This window comes from Colossoma macropomum, unplaced genomic scaffold, assembly GCF_904425465.1.
Source record: "Colossoma macropomum unplaced genomic scaffold, Colossoma_macropomum, whole genome shotgun sequence".
Classification (NCBI taxonomy): domain Eukaryota; kingdom Metazoa; phylum Chordata; class Actinopteri; order Characiformes; family Serrasalmidae; genus Colossoma; species Colossoma macropomum.
The window spans coordinates 36,168,018-36,187,682 of NW_023494795.1; the positions used below are offsets into that span (position 1 = coordinate 36,168,018).

Consider the following 19,665-nt stretch of genomic DNA (forward strand, 5'->3'; position numbering starts at 1 on the left):
AATATATTTGGGGAAAAAAATGTGGCCTGTGCAAAAGTTATGGCACAATTTGTATATTTTGCCCAATAGGTTTACCTCAGCAAATCAATAGAAATCTAAAACTGAAAGAAGTTTGTTCTCTGTTAAGGATATGTTAACTTTTTTTCACTTTGAACTGGGTGTGTTCAAAACTTTGTGTACAACAGTGCATACTGATTTTAAGGGGCCAAAAATTCTGATGGTTTCTAAAACTGGCTCATAAAATATTATATTTCAGATTTTAATTTACTATTGCCCCAAGTTTTATTAAACTGCTTTATTAAAAGATGTCGAAAAAAACCTGACACTTCTAAAGGTTACTTTGCAACAACAACAACAACCATCATTAGATGACAGACATATAAAATATAAACCAATATGAAATGCCAAAAGAAAATAATTAGCTATTCAAAAAAAGTTTAAATGCTGCTTTAATTAATTTATTAATCAAACACTGCTTTCAAACAGCATCCCAATTTTAATTTTACTGGATACACTTTCCATTCTGTGCTGTTTTCATGCTGGGCAATGCTGATATAGTGAGATGCTAGCCTTCACCTGTTTAATCTTAAATTTACATTCTTGGTACTGATAGACAGCAAGTTTACACTCCATTACAAACTTAGCACCAAAGCAAATCATGCTACAACTTGTTCCTAAAACAAATTACAATTACAAATTTTGCAAAAGAACATAACAACGGATCAAACACTACACCACTCATCACAGCTCCATTCTGAGCTATCAAAAGCTACTTTATAGCATTCATATGAAATACCAAATAAAGTGGCCCTTTATCCTCTTCAGATTATTATCAATAAACACCGTACCTAATTGTAATAATGATTATCATGTAAATAAACACAGAGATATAAATATTTGTGTTTACACTTCCTCATCAGTCATAACAAGGCTATTTCCTGACAAATGAAGCAAAACTTTGAGAATAATTGCCAAAGTTTGTGAAGAGGCCCTCTGGTGGAATTGGAGTCTGACAATAAAGCGTGGAGATTAATTTGAGGGAGATTTTGAAAAGTGTTTTCTTATTTCATGTTGCGGGCCGAGAGAGGGAAAAACAAAGCTTCGCGCATGCTAATGAGGATGGGGGGGGGTCTCGGAGGGAAAGAGAGAGAGGCGGAGGCAAAAAATATCACATGTAGCAAATCGGTTTCACGTGCTCAATCTGCTATCCAGACGAGCAAAAGAGAGAGAGAATGACACAGAGAGAAAGAGAGACTACCTGTTACCAGATATACAGAGGATAAAGAAACTGTAAGAGAAAGACAGAGTAAAAGAAAGAAAGAAAGAAAGAAAGAAAATGTGAAACAAAGAGACAGCAAGAGAAAAAAGAGCATGAGAAAAAAAAGACAGATAAAGGAACAGAGAAACAAGAAGAGAGATTTGACGTTGCTATGAAAGGCTTATTGTTTGCCCTTTATTTAAGAAAATGTTATATTTAAAAACTAAAAAAGAGAGAAGCTTCAGCAGTTAAACAATAAATCATCAATCACTGATGGATAAAAGACTTCTGTCTACACCCCATTACATCTGCACAACCTAACATTAGCAGTCTGATAAAAGACAAATTCTGCTCCTGCATGTGTCTCCATTAAAGTTTTCAGTTGAAAACGTTTGCTTCCAGCCCTTCAGAGTCTCAGAGTCCATCCTCAAGGATTTCAAATGGCTAATTTTGCTTAGCCAACCAAAAAACAGTCAAAATACAATTAGGCCAGTGAGCCTGGGAATACCTACCACCAAAAACATGATCAAAATACTGTTAACCCCCCAAACCCCCCTCCATCACTGCAAAGCCTCTGAGAACTCAACCCAGGAGAGAAAGAGTGGGGGAAAGAAGGAAGGAAAGGGGAGAGAAAGAAAGAAAAGAGAGAATGGAAGAGAAAGAAAAGAAGATGAGATCAAGGAAAGAAGGAAATCAGGAAAAAGGAAAGAAGGAAAATCGAGAGAAAGGAAGGAAAGAAAATGGAGAGAAAGCAAAATCCCTCTAAAGCCTCTGAGAACACAATCCTGGAGAGAAAGAAGGGGTAGTTTACAGAACAGGGAAGGAAGGAGAGAGAGAGAGACAAAAAGAACGAATGGAGGAAAGAAAGAAGGAAGGGGAAGGAAAAGGAAAGGAAAGAGGAGAGAAAAGATTCAAAGAGAGGGAGAGAAAAGCATGAAGAAAGGAAGAGAAAGAAGGAAGGAAAGGGGAGAGAAAGGAAGAAAGGAAATGAGAGAAAGGAAAAAGCAAAGAGTGGAGAAAGAAAGGAAAGGAAGAGAAACAAAAGGGAGAGAAAGGATACAAAGAGTGGGACAGAAAAACATGAAGAGACAAAGAAAGGAAGGAAAGAGGAGAGAAAGTAAGGAAAAAAGAAAGACAATGAAAGGAAGGAAAAGAAGGAGAAAAGAAGAAACAATAGAAGACAGAGGAAGAAACAAGGAAAGTGTAAAAGAAAGGAAAGAAAAGGAAGGCAGAAAGCAATGAAGGAAAGGGGAGAGTAAGGAAGAAAGGAAATGAGTGTAAAGGATAAAGGAAAGAGTGGAGAAAGAGGGAGAAAAGGAGGAGAAAGAGGGAGGAAAGGAGGAGAAAGAAAGGAAAGGAGAGAAAGGAAGGAAATGATCAAGAAAGTAAAAAAGGAAAGGAGAGAGAAAGAAAAAAGGAAGGAAATAAGAGAGAAACAAAGGTGGGAATGGGAGAGAAAGAAATAAACAAGAGATAAAGAAAAGAAGAAAAGCGGAAAATGGAGGAAATCTAAGACGAGAAGAAGGAAGGAAAGGGCAAACGAAGAAAACAGGAGGGGAAGGAATGAAGGAGGGTAAGGAAAGAAAAAGAGAAGGAAAACAGAAGGAAAGAAGAAAGAAAAGAAGAAAGTAAATGAGTAAGAAAGGAAAAAGGAAAGGGGAGAGAAAGAAAAGAAGAAAACGGGAGGGGAAGAAAGGAGGGTAGAGGGAGACAAAGAGACGGGGAAGAGGAGAAAGAAAGGAAAGGGGAGAAAAAAAAGGAAGGAAAGAGAGATAACAAGGAAAAAGAAAAAAGAGTGAAGGGAATGAGCAAGAAAGGAAAAAGGAAAGTGGAGAGAAAGAAAGTAAGGAAGGAAAAAAGAAAAATGAACGAAGGAATGGGAGAGAAAGAAAGAAGAGAACAAAAAAGGAAGGAAATGAGCGAGAAAGGAACAAGGGGAAAGAAAAGGAAGGAAACAAGAGAGAAATGAAGGAGGGAACGGGAGAGAAAAAGAGGAAGGAAAGAGAACATAAAGGAAAGAAGAAAAAGGGGAGAACAGGGGAAATGTAAGACAAGATGAATGAAGAAAAGGGGAGAGAAAGGAAGGAGAACGAGAAGAACAAAAGAGAAACAAACAGCAAAGAAAGAAAGGAGTCAGTGAAAGGCAGATAAAGGTGTGATCAGGCTGAGCTCTGAATGATTGTTTAGTAACAGTGTTATCATGCACATCACACAGAGCTCAGCACGTGTGCCTGTGAACTCACTGTAAAATTGATCATGTCCTGGCTGCTCGAGAGCACAGAGGTGGATCTTCCAATAGAATGTGAGTCCAGCAGCTTCAGAACAGTGATTGGCTATAAATCTATCAGGTGTATTGATCAGGGCAGGTGTATATATGTACAGCTGCAGGGATGTCTGCTCAGTCTCTCAGCTCCTACAGCCAATAAAGCAGCTCCAACCAAATAAAATCATTACTGCTAGAAGCCATAGGTACAGGTTTTAAATGAAGCGTCAACATCAGAGGCATTCTCCAGCGAGATGTTCAGTTACAGCCTGATGTTGAATGTATAAGGGCCTGTAATTGTCTTTCAGTCTCTCGTTTTTTTTTTTCCTCACTGTGAAAACATGCAAATGTAGCTATAACAAGCTATTAGAATCACAAGTGAATAAATACACAGTGAACCAATATGGTTAAGGACAAATTTTTGATGGTGTTGATTTAGTTATCCTTAGAATTCTCAAAATTATTGTCATTTTGCTACATTATTCAATGAACTTACAAAGTTTCACAATGAATTACATTTACGTTTATATTTGTATTCCGCAGATAACTGGTGTATGCAGCGCTCAGCCAAGCAGCTAAACTAGCAAAATCTAATGCTTTGGTTAAGTTATTAAGTTGATTAACTTGCCTAGCATAAACAACAAAAACACAAAAGAATAAACAGTTATACCAACTAACAAATGCTTAGCTATTCTCGGGCCAGTTTTGGACTCAAAACATGATGATGTGGCTCACGTCAGGTCTAGATAGAATTTAATTATTCTTACGTCAGCTTTGGACTCAAAAATGTATGTGGTTTGAGTTGAGTTTAGACAAATTTCGTTATACTCAGGTCAGTTTCAGACTCAAAACATGAAGTAGTTTGGCTCGAGTCAGGTTCAGACTCAAAACAAGATGCTGCGAGTCAAGTTGTGCTTGGACAGAAAATTATTGGGCTACATTTGTTTTAGACCAAAATTTTAGGCCCGGACCAAAATTTAAAGCTGTAGTGTTGCTATAGAAGCCATTTAGATATTAAAACAGCCAAGGCAGTAGTGCTACTGGTCAAGGATACAAATATGCAAAATTTTAAAAATCTTTTCAAGTTCATTCATGCTTTTTCTGTTCAGGTGCTAATCTGTGTCATATTTCCTGAGTGCTGGATCAGTGATGGGATCCAGATAGTAGCAAAAACTATCAAAAATGGAAGTGAACCTACCTGAGTCTTCTGAGATTTTATATGTAATGTTGATAATGATAAAATAGTAGTAAATCCAAACAAATAAGGGGCCTATTTTGCCATATAAAGCCCTGTGTTTTTCTTTGGGTAACACTTTATTTGGATGGTCCACTGCAGATTCTTCGTAAATGTTCAGTATATCTTTAAGTAATATTAATTAAGTAAACAGTCGTTAAATGCAACTGAACGTGAAGTTGAATGTTACTTGGATGGTCCTCTGTAAATGCTTTGTAAATGCTCAGTCTGTCTTTAATTAACATTTAACTAAATATCCATTCGAACTTTAAGCTCAGTGTGAAAGAGTTTATTAAATCTAACCCTGACCCTAAACCTAACCCTAACATTAACCTCAAGGCAAAACCTAAACCTACTTTTAGCCCTAACCATAATGATATTGATAATCAACTGAACATCACCAGAACGTTTGTTAATGATCTACAGAGGACCATTTAAATAAAGTGTGATCTTTTCAGGCCAAAACCTCTCTCAAAAGTGGATGACTCATCTCAAAAGTATGGTCAAACAATGACTCAGGCATCAGGCAGGGATTTCTTAGCCATTTTGTGCAATATTTTTCTGTGAGGAAGCTTTTAGAGGCATTAAAGATTTTAGACATACAATTTTGCAAAAAGCTAGAGTGACTGGGCTTTAAGGCTGTTTCGTTTGATGTCAAAAAATAACAAAAGCAGCCAAGAATGCTTTTACTTTCCATCAAACAAAACTACACTCACAACAATGTTTTTATCAAATTCAAATGATAATGAAAAATCTCTGCTACTTACAAACACTAATGTGGTATGGACAGTTTAGACAGTTTAAAGCCTGCACTTTTGTCAGAATGTCCAACGTTACTGCAATCAGAACAAATAAATTAATATAATATTCAAATCTACTGCTGAGAATAACTGTCTAAGGGTTAAATAGTCAACAATCCAGAGAATATGACAGAGCTGTGTGAAATCAGTGCTGATTCCTGGAGCGTAGCTGCAGTAGGAATGACTCAGTGTGTCTGTGACTGCGTAAGGCGAGCGCTTGTGCGGATTTGGAGCAGATCAGTGTGGCAAGCGGCGGAGATGCTGCACACCCACTCTCTCCATCTCTTTCTCCTTCTCTCTGCCACATAGTGTGGAATTGATTAGCTCTCTGGAATTGGCGATGTGTGTTCAGCGCGATAGGGGACGACGTGTTCACCTGCCACTACACCTACTTCTGCCCGCAGGCCTGCGTGTATGTGTGTGTGTGTGTGAGTGTCTGTGTGTGTGTGTAAGAGTGAGTTTCTTACCCACTGTCAGTGAAGAGGAACTCCAGGTGTGTCATATGAACCTCCCAGAGAGGAATACTGTAGCGCTGAGCCAGAGAGCGAGAGATCCCATACACGCTCTCCTCTAATGTTCTAAATACACACAAATACACGATTAGAACGTAAAACACATTCACATTTCTATACACTTTACTGCATTATTCCTGTGATAATATTTAAGCAACAGAGGAGGCTACGAAAGTGCTATGAACGATTTGGTCGCTGATTAGCACAGCAATGATGTTATTTGCATAACACACAACTTTGAGTGTTCTATTGCTTCTAGGGCTGCAACAACTAATCAGTGTAATCGATAACATCGATTATAATAATAATTTTAAAAAAGCTGTCAACAAATCGGTTATTGATACTCAAAGATATTTGCACTCCCCATTTACATCACCTGACAAAGCAGGAAATCACAGACTGCAGAGACTACAGTACATGGGTATGCATGACTCAAAAAAAGCCAAAAATATGGGAAAACCTCATTTTAACATCATCTAAAAAGTCGATTTCTTGTAAGATGTGCAAAATTGAGCTTGGCAGCTCAGTGTGACTGTGAGATGTAGAGAAATATTTTTGTGGCTTAAAATGAGAAAAAGCTCAGTTTAGTGAGTAAATTCCAAAAAAAAGAAAAACTGTAGTTAAAAGTTAAAAACAGTTTGTCACTGTCTGCTTTTTAGCAACTGGTTTAGCATAGGGGTCAGCAACAAGCGGGTCCAGAGCCGCATGTGGCTCTTCTACTGCCCTGTTACCGCTCCACAGGTTTAGGTAAAAACAAAATAACCCTCCTTTGCTGTAAAATAAAGCTCTGCTGATCTTTCTAACACAGTTTAACAATACATAGTCTTAAACACCGGAGTTAATGTAGCCTTTAACTACTAATTCACAAACTTTTGACCCTGAAGGTTGGCACACAGACTGCTGGTCACATAGCCACACAGACAACGATCTCGTCTAGCTAGCAGCTAACGAAAAGGCTAAGAGAAAGATTTAAGATGAACATTGATAATTTGGAAACAAATGGACTTATTTGCATTTATAAGCACTCCAGCTGGTTTCCCAATATGTTTATCTGCAGTGAGAAACTGTCAAACACTAAAAAAATTGCAAAGCTGAAGTCAACTTCTCATTTGAATTTTCCTGTTCCACCTTAAATGGTGCAGCAGTTACATTCTGGCGCCTCAGCCACCATTTAAGGTGGAACGGGAAAATGTGAACAAGAATCAGGTGAATGAGAAGCTGACAGCCTCGTAAAAAACCGAGACAAAACATTGAGAGACACTGTACAAGAAACACTTCTACTTTTGCAGAAAAGTTTCCTGCCGGAGATGTGAGAAAAGCAGCTATAGCTGAGGCATTCAACTGCATACACACATACATGCATATATAATCTCAATGGAAAAGCACTGCTAATATAACAAGACGCTCCAGATTAGCTGCACTTGATCCCGATGTCCAGTGCCAAGCATCAGCTAAGGGGTATAAAGACCGCCAGCATGGAGCAGTGAAGCAGTGGAACTGCATTCTCTGGAGTGATAGAACTCCTTTTAATGCCTTTGGGATGGAGTGGTGTCTGTGATCTAGAACTAATCATCCAACATCAGTACCTGACCTCACTAATGCTCTAGCAGCTGCATGCAATTAAATCCTCACAGCAATGTTCCAGCATCTAGTGTAAAGTCTTCTCAGAAGAGTAGAAGCTGTTACTACAGCAACGGGGGGGCCAACTCCTTACTAATACTCTTGATTTCAGTAGAATTGCTGGATGAGCAGGTGTCTGAGAGTTTCTGGACTTTTGGCAGTTTCTTCTGCCAAAGGAGTGGTCAGCATGTAGCATATCACAACCATTGTTTTTCCTTTGCAACTAGTGGTTGGTGGACTGATACAGGCACCCATATGGGAATTGTGTGCTGAGGCGGATATAAGGTTTTTTTACTACACACTCACGTATACTCAAGTCTACACACAAACAGACAAACACAAAAAGTACGCACTCTGCAAGGCCGAGAATGGTCTCTTTCTTGTACTGGTTGTCATTGCTGAAGCGTTGGACGTCCACTCCACGGCCGAGGCCCTTAAGCACCTGGGCCTGAGTGAAGTCAGTCAGCCTCTCACTGTAAAGCCGCAGCTGACCAATCAGAGCCTCCAGCTCCTCATCAGCCCAACCATGACCCTCGTGGTCAGCCACATGTTTGGTAACTAGACGAATCAGCTCCCTCGGATCAGCCTGAGGTTGCAGAGAGAGGAAAGAACATAGAGAAAGGTTAGTCAACTGAAAGAGAACTTGTTTCCGATATTATGCTTTCACTACACACAGCATAAGCACACCTTATTCTGATGAATGCATTAGTGATCGTTAAACATTTAAAGTCGAGAAATATTATTCAGAAATATTATTTTAGAGTAAATTAGATTAGAGTTACTTTTCATCATAAATACACAAAGCTGTTTACCGGAGTTTCACTGACTAGCTAACACTAGTGTTACATGTTAGCTGTAGCAATCATTAGATAGAATTAGGCTTCAGAGTCTGTATTAGAGTTTTGCAGTTCAGCAGTTTCACCCACACTGCAATAATCATTTGCAACTAACAAAGTGCTACTGCTTTGTTTAAAATTATTATTAATATTATTATTATTATTATTATTATTAGTAGTAGTAGTAGTAGTAGTAGCAGCAGCAGCAGAAGTAGCAGCAGCAGCAGAAGTAGCAGCAGTAGTAGTAGTAGTGTACACACGCATTTACATACAGATTTACAGACAATACTATGAAATCAATATAAACACAATCACTGTTTAATAAACCAACAAAATTTCATTCACTCAAATGTCTTTTGTCAAAGTTTGACATAGCTTATTAAAATGAAGTGCAATCATTAAGACATAATGGATAAAGGCCCCAATTTCATTTTAAAATAGTTGTGTGCTGTACTTTAATAACACAGTGAAAAAAAGGACTAGAAATGATCTGACATATGAATTATATATTCTGTAAAACTTGTATGAAAAATTGATGCAAGATTCAGTGGGGGGCCTCTTTTAAAGATTTTCTTTTTTATGCTATCAGAACAAAACTGTCTGCTTTCACTGAAACTGAATTTATTTTCCCTAACTGTGTGTAGGTTTATACATTATGGGGGGGTGAATTTCCTCCCATTTCCCCTTATAATTTAACAACATTGTGAAGCGGACCAAAAATTGTTCTGAAATGATATCAGGAAATTTTCAAAGCACTCCATCCCTAATCACTGGATGTATAATAATCAATATTTGGAATTGTGGAATATTTGTAGAAGTGCTTGAGCATGTTCATACGTGTGGTTTCAACAAGAAAAAGTACATTAAGAGTCACTTTTAAAGTACAGAACTAAAGTGAGGCTTCTGCGCTCTCCAGGAATGTGTGCTTCGGGAAAAAATTGGCCACCTATTCAGGCGATGAAAATCTGTCACTCACATCAAATGTATCATTTCCGCCACTTAGACACAAATTAATATGTGAAACATGTCTGTCGCAAGGACTGGATAAATTAGCACGTCATGAAAGCGAGATGAAGGACCACGGCCTACATGATTAGGCTCTAATCTAAATGAAAATTACTATGACGTCAGCATGACTGTAGAAACATATCTGTCTGTGTGTCTCTTTGACCACAGAGGGTGGCGTGTAAGTATACTGGCAGGTAAAGGATGAAAATAGTTGGCCAATGAGTTGAAAAAGCGACAGAAGCACAAACGGTGAGGATAAAGGAGAGGCAAATGAGGCAGGGTACAAGACAGGAGGAAAAGAAAAAAGGAGAGCAAAGAAAGGGAGTACGAAAGAAGCTGGGTCTAGAGACAGTGACGAGAAGACAGGGCCTGCATCTGAACACTGTCTCTCACATGTCTCCTTTCATGATGAAACATCTTCATCTAAGCAGTCTTTCTGTCTCCAACCTTTAGCTGTCATGCTGTATCCTGAAAGTGAGACTGTAGCTTGATTCTTCAGGTGCTCTCTCTCTCTCTCTCTCTCTGTGCTCTGTCTAGGACTGCTGTAGCGGCTCCTTGGTGGCCAGTGGTTTTCTGGCTTTAATATGCATGTCTTCACCCTCACAGTCTGGATTATTGCTGCAGACGAGATGGCCACCCTGGAAAAATATGCAGGCGCACTCTCTATGCTAATAGGCAATAATGATGGCAAAGAGCCTTTTCTGTAGGTTAATGAAGAGAGTTTGGTGCATATTTACGAATATGTCTTTGTACAGTAATATGCAGATGAATTCAAATACTTGGAAATTGCACACACACACTGCTATTTATTGCCTGTTATTACAGGCACAAACTTAAAATGGGGACGTTAACTTAACAAAAAAGTGCCTGGATTGCTTTAAAATGCTTAAAAGACTTTGATTAAAAAGTTTGATTAATAAGCTGACAGAACATTAAACACATTCTTGTTTTGTCAACTTGTAACTCAATTAAATCAAAATTTTGAGGTAGCCTGAACATATTATTTATTATTTATTTACAGTGTTGGTGGTGGTTCTGATTGCATTTTCTGCTTAAATGTATGGCATTACATTACAATTTTGTGGATGTTTATACTTACTTCCTTATTGCTTCTCATTAATCCTCCTTATTAATATTTATGAGGTATTTTACAATGTCCTTTACTAGTTCATATCTAGAACTTGCTAGGCATTGCAGTGCAATTTAAACTGTTTCATAACCTACTGCCATGCTACTCAAACTATTTATCTAGTATGTTGGAGTTTAAACCTTACACTTAACTGGTTAATGCATAGAACTTAAGGGACTGTGGAAGAAAGTGTTACCTCAAGTTCTGGCTCCTGGTGCAGACCTTAGCCCAAATCTATTTCCCACAGTGGTAACTGGTAAGGAGCCATACAAATTAGCATTTAACAACTAACAACAAAGTAGCTATGATAGGATAATCTGAAGTTGGATTTGACAGAGAGCCAAAAATGGCAGTGAGTCCAGTCTGTGCTGGTGAAAAAAATCAACTGAAGACATGCCATAGCTGACCCAAATCATCGGGCCACCTCTGGGTGCAGCTGCCACTCTCCTCGAGAGTCTCTGTATCAGAAGTGAGTTACCCGCCTGATTGCTTGGCAAATGACAAATATTGCTATAAGCTGAAGAAGGAAAGAGCCCACGCTGGACACCTCATGCATCCTTGGTGACTGATATGGAAAACTGAAGCCATGTGGTCCAACCATATTAGCACATGATGGTAGAAAGTCAAGGTGAACTAGGCTACAGATCAAAGCCACTTGCCAATGAAAGCATGCTGGTATCACACTGCCTCCCAAACTGACAGGAACACATCCATTATGACCACCTCCTTCTATTACAGAATCAACCCCTGAGGCACATCAGCAAGAAAAAAAATATGTTTTTTCTTCAAGGAACTAGAGCCATCATACACCCATGTGATCACCATGATGTGATTACACACCAGGTTTGACTCGAGCCATGTACCGGAGCCATATCTGCTACCGAGAAGGCTGCAGCTGCAACAGGATTATCATTAAAGCTGCCACCATGCCCTATAAGTACATGAGCTTGAGAACAGTCAGGTAGCTGTGCATTCTGAAGGCTTGGGAACTGTGTGGGGCTCAATGGGGCCATCAAGAGCACAGTGATAGGTCTATGAACATAATGGTTTGAGCTGCCTTAAGAGAGTTTCTCATGTGATTCATGGTTAGCCCCAAGCTTTATCCATACACCAGGGGAGCTTGGCTCTCTCTGGAGGCATATTATAGGCAATTGTCCAGGTAGTAGAGAATCTTCAAGTTCTCTGCTCATAGTAGGCCCAACACACCCTGCAAATACCCCTGGGGCAAACAAAATACCAAAGGGCAGAACTGTGAATTGATATTCTCGACCTTTGAAAGAAATGTCTATGCTTGGGGGCGCTGAGGACATGCATCAAAATAAGTGCAAGGTCTAAAAATAAGTGTTAAGATCTATGAACATGAATCACTTCACATCGAGAAACAATGACCACATGTCAACTTGTGAAAGCACAAATGCTTAAGATGAAAAATCCATCATTCCTTTCCATCAGCGCAGTGACTGAAGGGAGGTCTCCATGTCAACACAGTGAATGTATTGAGCAAAAGAAAAAGTGAGTTCCCAATGCATGCATCTCTCAAGGAGCTTGTCTAGGAAAACCAAGAGATAAAGCTACCAAGTTATCTGCTGGGGGGGCATGCTCTGCTGGGAGGGAGGGTACATAGGGGTCTCAGGAGGGGTCTTGGAAAAACACTCCAGGATCAGAGGCTAGCTCAGGCCTAAATAAACCTGGACCAGGTTAATAGTGATAAGCAAGGCAATCGCTCTGAGCGCATGGAGACCAAGTGCAAGGCAAAGGGTGAGTAACCTCTCCATTTCAGAAGAGTGTCTCAACAAAGGTTCTGTAAAGGCAATAAATGAGGCACCAGTGTTGAGGAAGGACAACCACCTTGCTCTTCTAGAGTCATGAGTACAGTTTTCCACCTTTAACAACAAATCATCCACCTTACATTCCAGGATGGCAGACAGATGGGTGATGTGCACTTCTTGGTGCAAAGCCTGTCAGGAACGTTAGCATCTGACCTAGGCTGCCTCAGATAATATAATCCAAGGCATAAAGAGCCTCAGAAGAGCTTGAGGCTGTGACAGGGCTTAATACAGCTCAGCATAACTTGCACATGCCAACTAGCAGCTGTAGCTCTTCTAGGTGCAGTTAGATGCTGTAATTTCAAATGACAGCAGTCAGCCCAGTAGAAGGGGCTGCTCTGGCAACAGTGTACGCGTGGGGAAACAACAGTGGCAACTCAGCTCAAGTGCAGAGATGCTAAGCTAAGGGCTACTAGGAGTAGGAACCCGAACTAATGAAGTCATCCAGAGAAATCTGAGCGGGTTATCTCTGTTTTCACAGCCCGTAGAGGAGAGGGAACACTCCTAAAGCTCCAACAGTGTCATCGTTATTTCAGAGCAACCCAAGCTGCTGCCTTGTGTCAGTGTGAGAGGCCTAGCAAACGAGGGGAGAAGAAAAAGGAGGATGGTTTCTATGTAAGCAAGACCGTGTTGGTATATGTTTTTGACTTGTATGCAGGCATAAAAGAAGTATCCACCATGCTTCTCCCTGCATGTGGTGGTCAGCAGGTAGTAGTAACGAAACACAACACCTTTTCCCAGAAGTGCACGTTGGTGTTAGCTGCAGGCTATGATGAATGGTTGGCTGCGATTCTCAATCTCCGAATTCAGCCGAGTGTGAGAACACCGCTCCACGCGCACACCAGCAATTATGCTAAACAGCATTTTGATTCTCTCCTACTCTTGGTTGAGAGAGAGAGTCAGTGTTTACATGGCTCAAATGATCTTGCAGCAACATGCGGCCTCTAAACAGCCGGCCATGCGTTCTGCCCATCTGAATTAGGCTGCATTAAAAAGCTTTCAGTTTGAAGGGACGGAGGAGTGAGTCACTGATGAGTGAGACACAAGTGACGCAAACAGATTTTCAACCTCTCTCTCCTTCTCACAGGCATCGGCCATCCATCAAAAACTATGAGTGAAATATTGCTGAGTCATAAAGCACGTCAGAACAGTAACAGCTGCAGCATCATCAAAGGTTAACTGTTCACTGACCCTGGCCTGCACAGAAACTATAATCACAAAACACACAAGGTTGTTCCTACTCTGGATGCCAACTGCAACGCATTACCATGACTATTAAGAAGAAGAGATTTTTTGACACATCTGTCATTCACTAATAGCTGACGTTTGATGCTGGAGACGTGCAATACAGAAAGTAATGGAATGGAATGCTAACCAGAATCCACTTTAATAATGGCAACAATGTTTAGGAGTTCTGCCAAGGGCAGGTAACAGCTTTGTTGAGAGCCTCTACATAGTCTAAGGGCGTTTTCATACTTGGGCCGCTTCAGCGCCTGAAGTGGACTGAGACCGCTGAGTCATGGTTCCTTTTGCATATGTGAACATGCCAAATGAACTCAGACCCCTCTAAACGGCCCCAAAAAACACCTCTTGAGCTGGTTACAGTTCGGTTCGTTTGCACAGTTCGGTTCGAAAACAAAACAGCCCCAGTCCGCTTTAGCTTTGCTTTATGGTGAAGACCTCGAGGCTCACCGTACACACAGCCACAGTCTTCAGCACTTTAGCAGGTAAAAACAGACCATCAAGGATCACTTATAAAGTTCTACCCAGAAAAAAGTCGGCCGGTGATCTGCAACAAGACAGCAGCGCTGACATATTAAAGCGATAAGATGCCATATTAAAGCCATAAGAGCCCACGTGATTTTACCATGAGCTTAAGCTGGGCAGCAACGCAACTTTAAGCTGCTTTCTCACTGAAAAATCACCGCTGACGCGGAGTTTTGGCGGGTGGAGCCGAAAACGGAACCCACCACAGAAGACACTAGGGTAATTTTTTCCAATTTTGTGCAATGCACTTTGTGCCGATCGTTTCAGTGCGGCCAACAGGAGACCAGCAGGCGGGTCTGGTGGTTCCTCTCACCTCCTCTCGAGTTCTAATGGACTTGTGGTCTGGACAAAAAGTGGTCTGAGATCTTGAAGGACCAGAAAGAAAAAAGAAGAGTCCTCACAACTTACATTGTGAACACAAAATGAACTGAGGTCATTTGCAGTTGGTTCCCTTCCAGGTTCCCTTTAACAGAACTCAGTTCGGTTCTTTTAAAACAAGCTATATGTAAAAACACTGTAATTAACCTCTTAAACTGCAGGCTTAAGAATCAGACATTTCTATGAATTATTTAGTAAGTACTATGAAACCAGTATGCAAGCTCTGTAGCTCTGAGAATGAGAAAGTGTAGACTCTTAGAATTTAAAGGATTAACTAAGCGACTAAATAATAAACAGTGTATATGAAGGGACAGACAAAATACCCAGTTAGCTGACATACACTTTCGGAAAGAAAAGGTCAAACACATTGATACATACATAAAAAATGGAAACAACATGAAGGTGACGCTGCCAACAGCATTTCTAGAATAAGGAGTGCAAACTGCTGTTGCTAATAAAATCATATATTATTCAGTAACTACTATGAAGGTACACTATATAGACAAGTACTAGGACACCTACAGCAGCTTTTATGGCATCCTGTTCTAAATCCATAGGCATTACTATGGGGTTGGTCCCCCTATGACAGCTTCCCCTCTTCTGGGAAGCTTTCTACAAGATTTTGGAGGGTGTCTGTGGGAATTTTTTGCCTATTCATGCAAAAGAGTATTTGTGCGGTCAGACGTTGATGCTGGACGAGAGGGCCTGGCTCGCAATCTCCGTTGCAGTTCATCTCAAAGGTGCTCAGGAGGGTTGAGGTCAGGGCTCTGTGTGGGCCAGTCAAGTTCTTCCACACCAAACTCACCCAACCATGCCTTTATGGACCTTGCTTTGTGCACTAGGGGACATTCATGATGGAACAGAAAAGGGCCTTCCCCAGAACGTTCACACAAAATTAAAAGCATACTGTGCAAAATGTCTTGGTCTGCTGAAGCATCAAGAGGCCTAGGCCAACCCCTGAAAAACAACCCCATAGAATTATCCCTCCTCTACCAAACTTCACAGTTGGCACAATGCAGTCAGGCAGGTAAGGCTCTCCTGGCATTCGCCAAACCCAGACTCATCCATCAGACTGCCAGGTAGAGAAGCGTGATTCATCACTCCAGATAATACGTTTCCACTGCACCAGAGTCCAGTGGTGGCATTGTGCTTGGTGATTTAAGTCTTGCATGAAGCTGCTTGGCCATGGAAACCCATGCCATGAAGCTCTGGGCGCAGTTTTTGTGCTGATGTTAATGCCAGAAGATGTTTAGAACTCTGTAGGTATTGAGTCAGCAGACCGTTGGCCACTTTGATGCACTATATGCCTATAAGCACGCGGCGACCCCACTCTGTAACTTTACGTGGTCTGACACTTAATGGCTGAGTTGCAGTGGTTCCTAATCGCTTCCACTTCTTAATTAAACCACTCGCAGTTGAAAGAAATTTCATGAACTGACTTGTTGTAATGGTGTCATCCTATGCCCAGTACCACACTTGATTTCAGTGAGCTCTTTGGAATGACCCCTTCTTTCACAAATGTCTGTAAAGGCAGATTGCATGGCTAGGTGCTTGATTTAAACACCTGTGGCAATGGACCTGAATAAAACACCTGAATTCAATGATTAAGAGGTGTTTCCTAATACTTTTGTCCATATAGTGTGATATGTGGGTTATGTACAGAAGGAACAAAAAATAAAAATAAAAATCTGAATAAATGAGTGGAGGAACATTACAAATGCTGGTGCTTTCAGACAGGTGTCCTGCATGAAACAATGAAGCATCTAGCATCCTACCTGCTCTGCAGCACCTATAAAATGATAAGGAGGCCCAGTTGACCTTGATTTTGAATTAAACTGGCAAGTGACTTTGAAAGAGAGTTCACTATTGGGACAAGGGTGGCAGGAGCTTCAAGCCAAAGACTGCTCAACTGGCTAGCATTCGAGATCTACATCTTCATTCAGATCTATGAGAAAAACAACAGTCAAGCATTAGCGTAATATGTAAGAAAAACAGAAGAGCAACTGTTCCTCCGGTGACTGAGGAAGTCTGCAAGAACCGTCCATCCACATAAACAATTATTATAGAATTATTATAATTACTGTGGTAGGATTTCAATGAATAAATCCCTCATTACAAAGATAAAGGCACATCTGAGAGTTAAAACCACCAGAACTGGCTCCAGTGGGGAAAAAAGTGATCAGGTCAGATGAGCCTCCCCTATCCACCTTCTCCAGAAGGTCCAGTGGTTCTGTTGTGTTGTGACGGCCATTTTACCGTTGTTTGGGTCCGTTTGTCTCATTAGAGAGAAGGGTCACCCATCTGAAGTATAAGGAATTATGTGTAATTGCAGTTTAACTACTTTAATATTTAACTAAGTAAAGAAATAGAGACTAAATAAACTAGTTCAAGTGCAAACATCATTACATCATCAAAAGGCGAGGGCCAGCTATGAATGGAGAGTTTCCAACACAGACACCTCCGCTCGCACAAATAGCAACATTAGCAGAGCGGTTGCTCGCTGTTAGCGGGGTGTCACAGTACAAGAGGAGCGCGCAGCAACATAATTATGCACTTTGGATTCCACGGGAACAAGCTCGTTGGCTGGCTTCATTTGCAATGCGAAGATCCGGGCACGGGCCGACGCAACCGCAGGCAGCAGCTCTCCGTGCTTTTACAGAGGCGTTCGCTTTCAGGAACAGCACACACACACACTGCCTGTGATCCTGATAAGAGCGAGGAGGAGAGGATTGAGAGATCCATTTAGAAAAAAATGAAGAGACGAGGGGGGGAAAAAAGGATGGATAAACAGCAGGCAGGGAAGAGAGAGGAGTGCAGATACAAAGAGAGAGAGAGGCGATTTAGGAGAAAGCAAAGAAGAAGAATTTAAATGAGAAAGGCGCTCGCAAGATAAAAGGATTAAGAAGGAGGAATAGAGAGATAAAGCAGGGAGATGGAGAGGAAAACAGAAAGTAGAAGAAGGGGAAAAGAACAGAAATGGAGAGAGATGTGTGGAGATATGGATGGGGTAAAAGATGGAGGGAAACTCATTGTCATGGAAAAGTAAAAAGATACAAATAATTATGAGAGATAGAGAAAGCAAGCAAGAGAAAGAGTATAAGAGATAGAGACAGAGGGAGAAGAAAGAAAGAAAGAAAAAGAAAGAAAGAAAGAAAGAAAGAAAGAAAGAAAGAAAAAAAAAGTAGTATTTATCTTTGCGGTAATGAAGTTGGTGCATCATTTATTAAAGTGTGCATGAATATATATGTGTGTGTGTGTGTGTGTGTGTGTGTGTGTGTGTTTGTTTGTGTGTGTGTGTGTGTGTGTGTGTGTGTGTGTGTGTGTGTGTGTGTGTGAACGGGTGTCAAAAATACTCCAATATTCTGTGTTAAAATGTGAGCAGTGCATGCAAACACACCCCTACACCCCCGTGTCACGTTACCGCTGCAGTGGGCTTCTCCTTCAAACCCGCACGGTGTGCTGAAGGAGGTTCAGCAGCTAATGATGCTTCAAACCCTCTTTGCTTGGTATCAGCACTGCTATTCACACTACAGGAGGTTAGCATGCGTGCTAACGATAAGAGCCTCTGAAAGGAGAGTGTCCAGAAGAGCCACAGAACACAGCGTGGTGTGGAGGGTCTCGCTAACGAGCTCGTTACACTCACACTCGTTAAAGAACAACTCCAGCGCTCACCAGCAGAGATGAGGGGGTGTGCCATTAAACAAGTGTGAGAGAGAGAAGGACACAGAGAGAGATACAGAGAAAGAGAGAGTAAGTGAGGAAGAGTGAATGAGAGATAGACAAAGTGAGAGAAAGGTAGAAGAGAAAAGAGAGAGAGACAGAGAGAGAAAGAAAGAGAGACATAAAGAAAGATACAGAGAGGTGGGCGAGACCAGAAAAGAGTGTGAGAGAAGGAAACAGAGACAGAAAGGGAGAGAGAGAGAGAGACAGAGAGCAAGCATGAACAAGAGATATACCAGAAGAGACAAAGGGCGAGAGTGCTAGAAAGAAAAAGACAGAGAGAGAGAGAGAGAGAGAGAAAGAGAGAGCACAAGTGTAAGCAATAAACAAAGAGATGGAGAGACTGCAAAAGTGAGTGAAAGATATACAAAGAGAACAAGCAAGACCATGGGAGTGAGCAAGAGGAAAAAAAAAGAAAAATAAAGGTAGGAGAAAGAGCAAAGAAGAGAAAGTGAGTGAGGGTTTTGGGGTGGAATGATTGGCAGCTGAAATCATTTTCTTTAGCTCATTTAAAAACAAATGAACTAAAATGACAAACTGTATAAAGTGTTTCTCGTGTGTTCTGGTAACATTATTCTCTCTCCGTCTGCTCTAAAGAGCACGTCTCTGAACACATCAGGGCTGAGGTGTTTTTGGGAGCTGCTCTGTTTTGACTTGCTTTCAGAACAGAATCTTTTGAACTTAACCAGGCTTTCTTCTAACTGGTGTATGAGTCTGAAATGCACAGCAGAGAAGAGAAGAGAAGAGAAGAGAAGAGAAGAGAGAAGTAGGGCAGAGGAGAAGAGAAGAGAAGAGAAGAGAAGAGAAGAAAAAAGAGAAGAGAAAAAGAGAAGAGAAGAGAAGAGAAGAGAAGAAGAGAAGTCACCTTGTTAGGAGTGTTGAATGATCCTCTGAATAACAAGTTTAAATCCAAAACAAGCTATTTTCTGTTTTCCATCCTACCAATTAAACATAACAAACAAATAAACAAAAAGAGCTGATCCCCAATCTAGACAGGATCTACTCCCTCAGCCCAGCTAATGGACCGTGTTCAACACATCTGACAAGTGTTTCAAATCCGTTCTCCTTCAGTTTTGATGCAAAGAGGAAGCGTCAGGCAGATAGAAGAGGCTTTCACACACAAAACCAGTGAAACTTCCGGATTAGCTTTTCCGGTAAAAGCAGCCATTTGTGTTGTTTACACAAGCAACATGTTTTCAATGTGTAACTGTTATTCACACGATACCACCGATGCTGTTAACTGCAGCCATGTCCAGCAAAATGCTGTTTATTTCTGTATCTGTCCAATGTGTTTATTTCTGCACGTGTCCAAGG

General features: G+C 40.8%; 1 protein-coding gene across 3 annotated transcripts in view; it reads right to left on the reverse strand.

Annotated features, from left to right (window-relative positions):
- The window catches only part of nbas (NBAS subunit of NRZ tethering complex), a 296,070-nt gene that overhangs the window by 122,344 nt on the left and 154,061 nt on the right, over positions 1 to 19,665 (reverse strand). For all 3 annotated transcript variants that reach the window (XM_036582328.1, XM_036582327.1, XM_036582326.1), the window contains 2 exons: positions 8,041 to 8,273; positions 6,023 to 6,133 (listed from right to left, as the gene is read on the reverse strand). In XM_036582328.1, the coding sequence (XP_036438221.1) occupies positions 6,023 to 6,133; positions 8,041 to 8,273 (344 nt within the window). The remainder of the gene's footprint in view (positions 1 to 6,022; positions 6,134 to 8,040; positions 8,274 to 19,665) is intronic.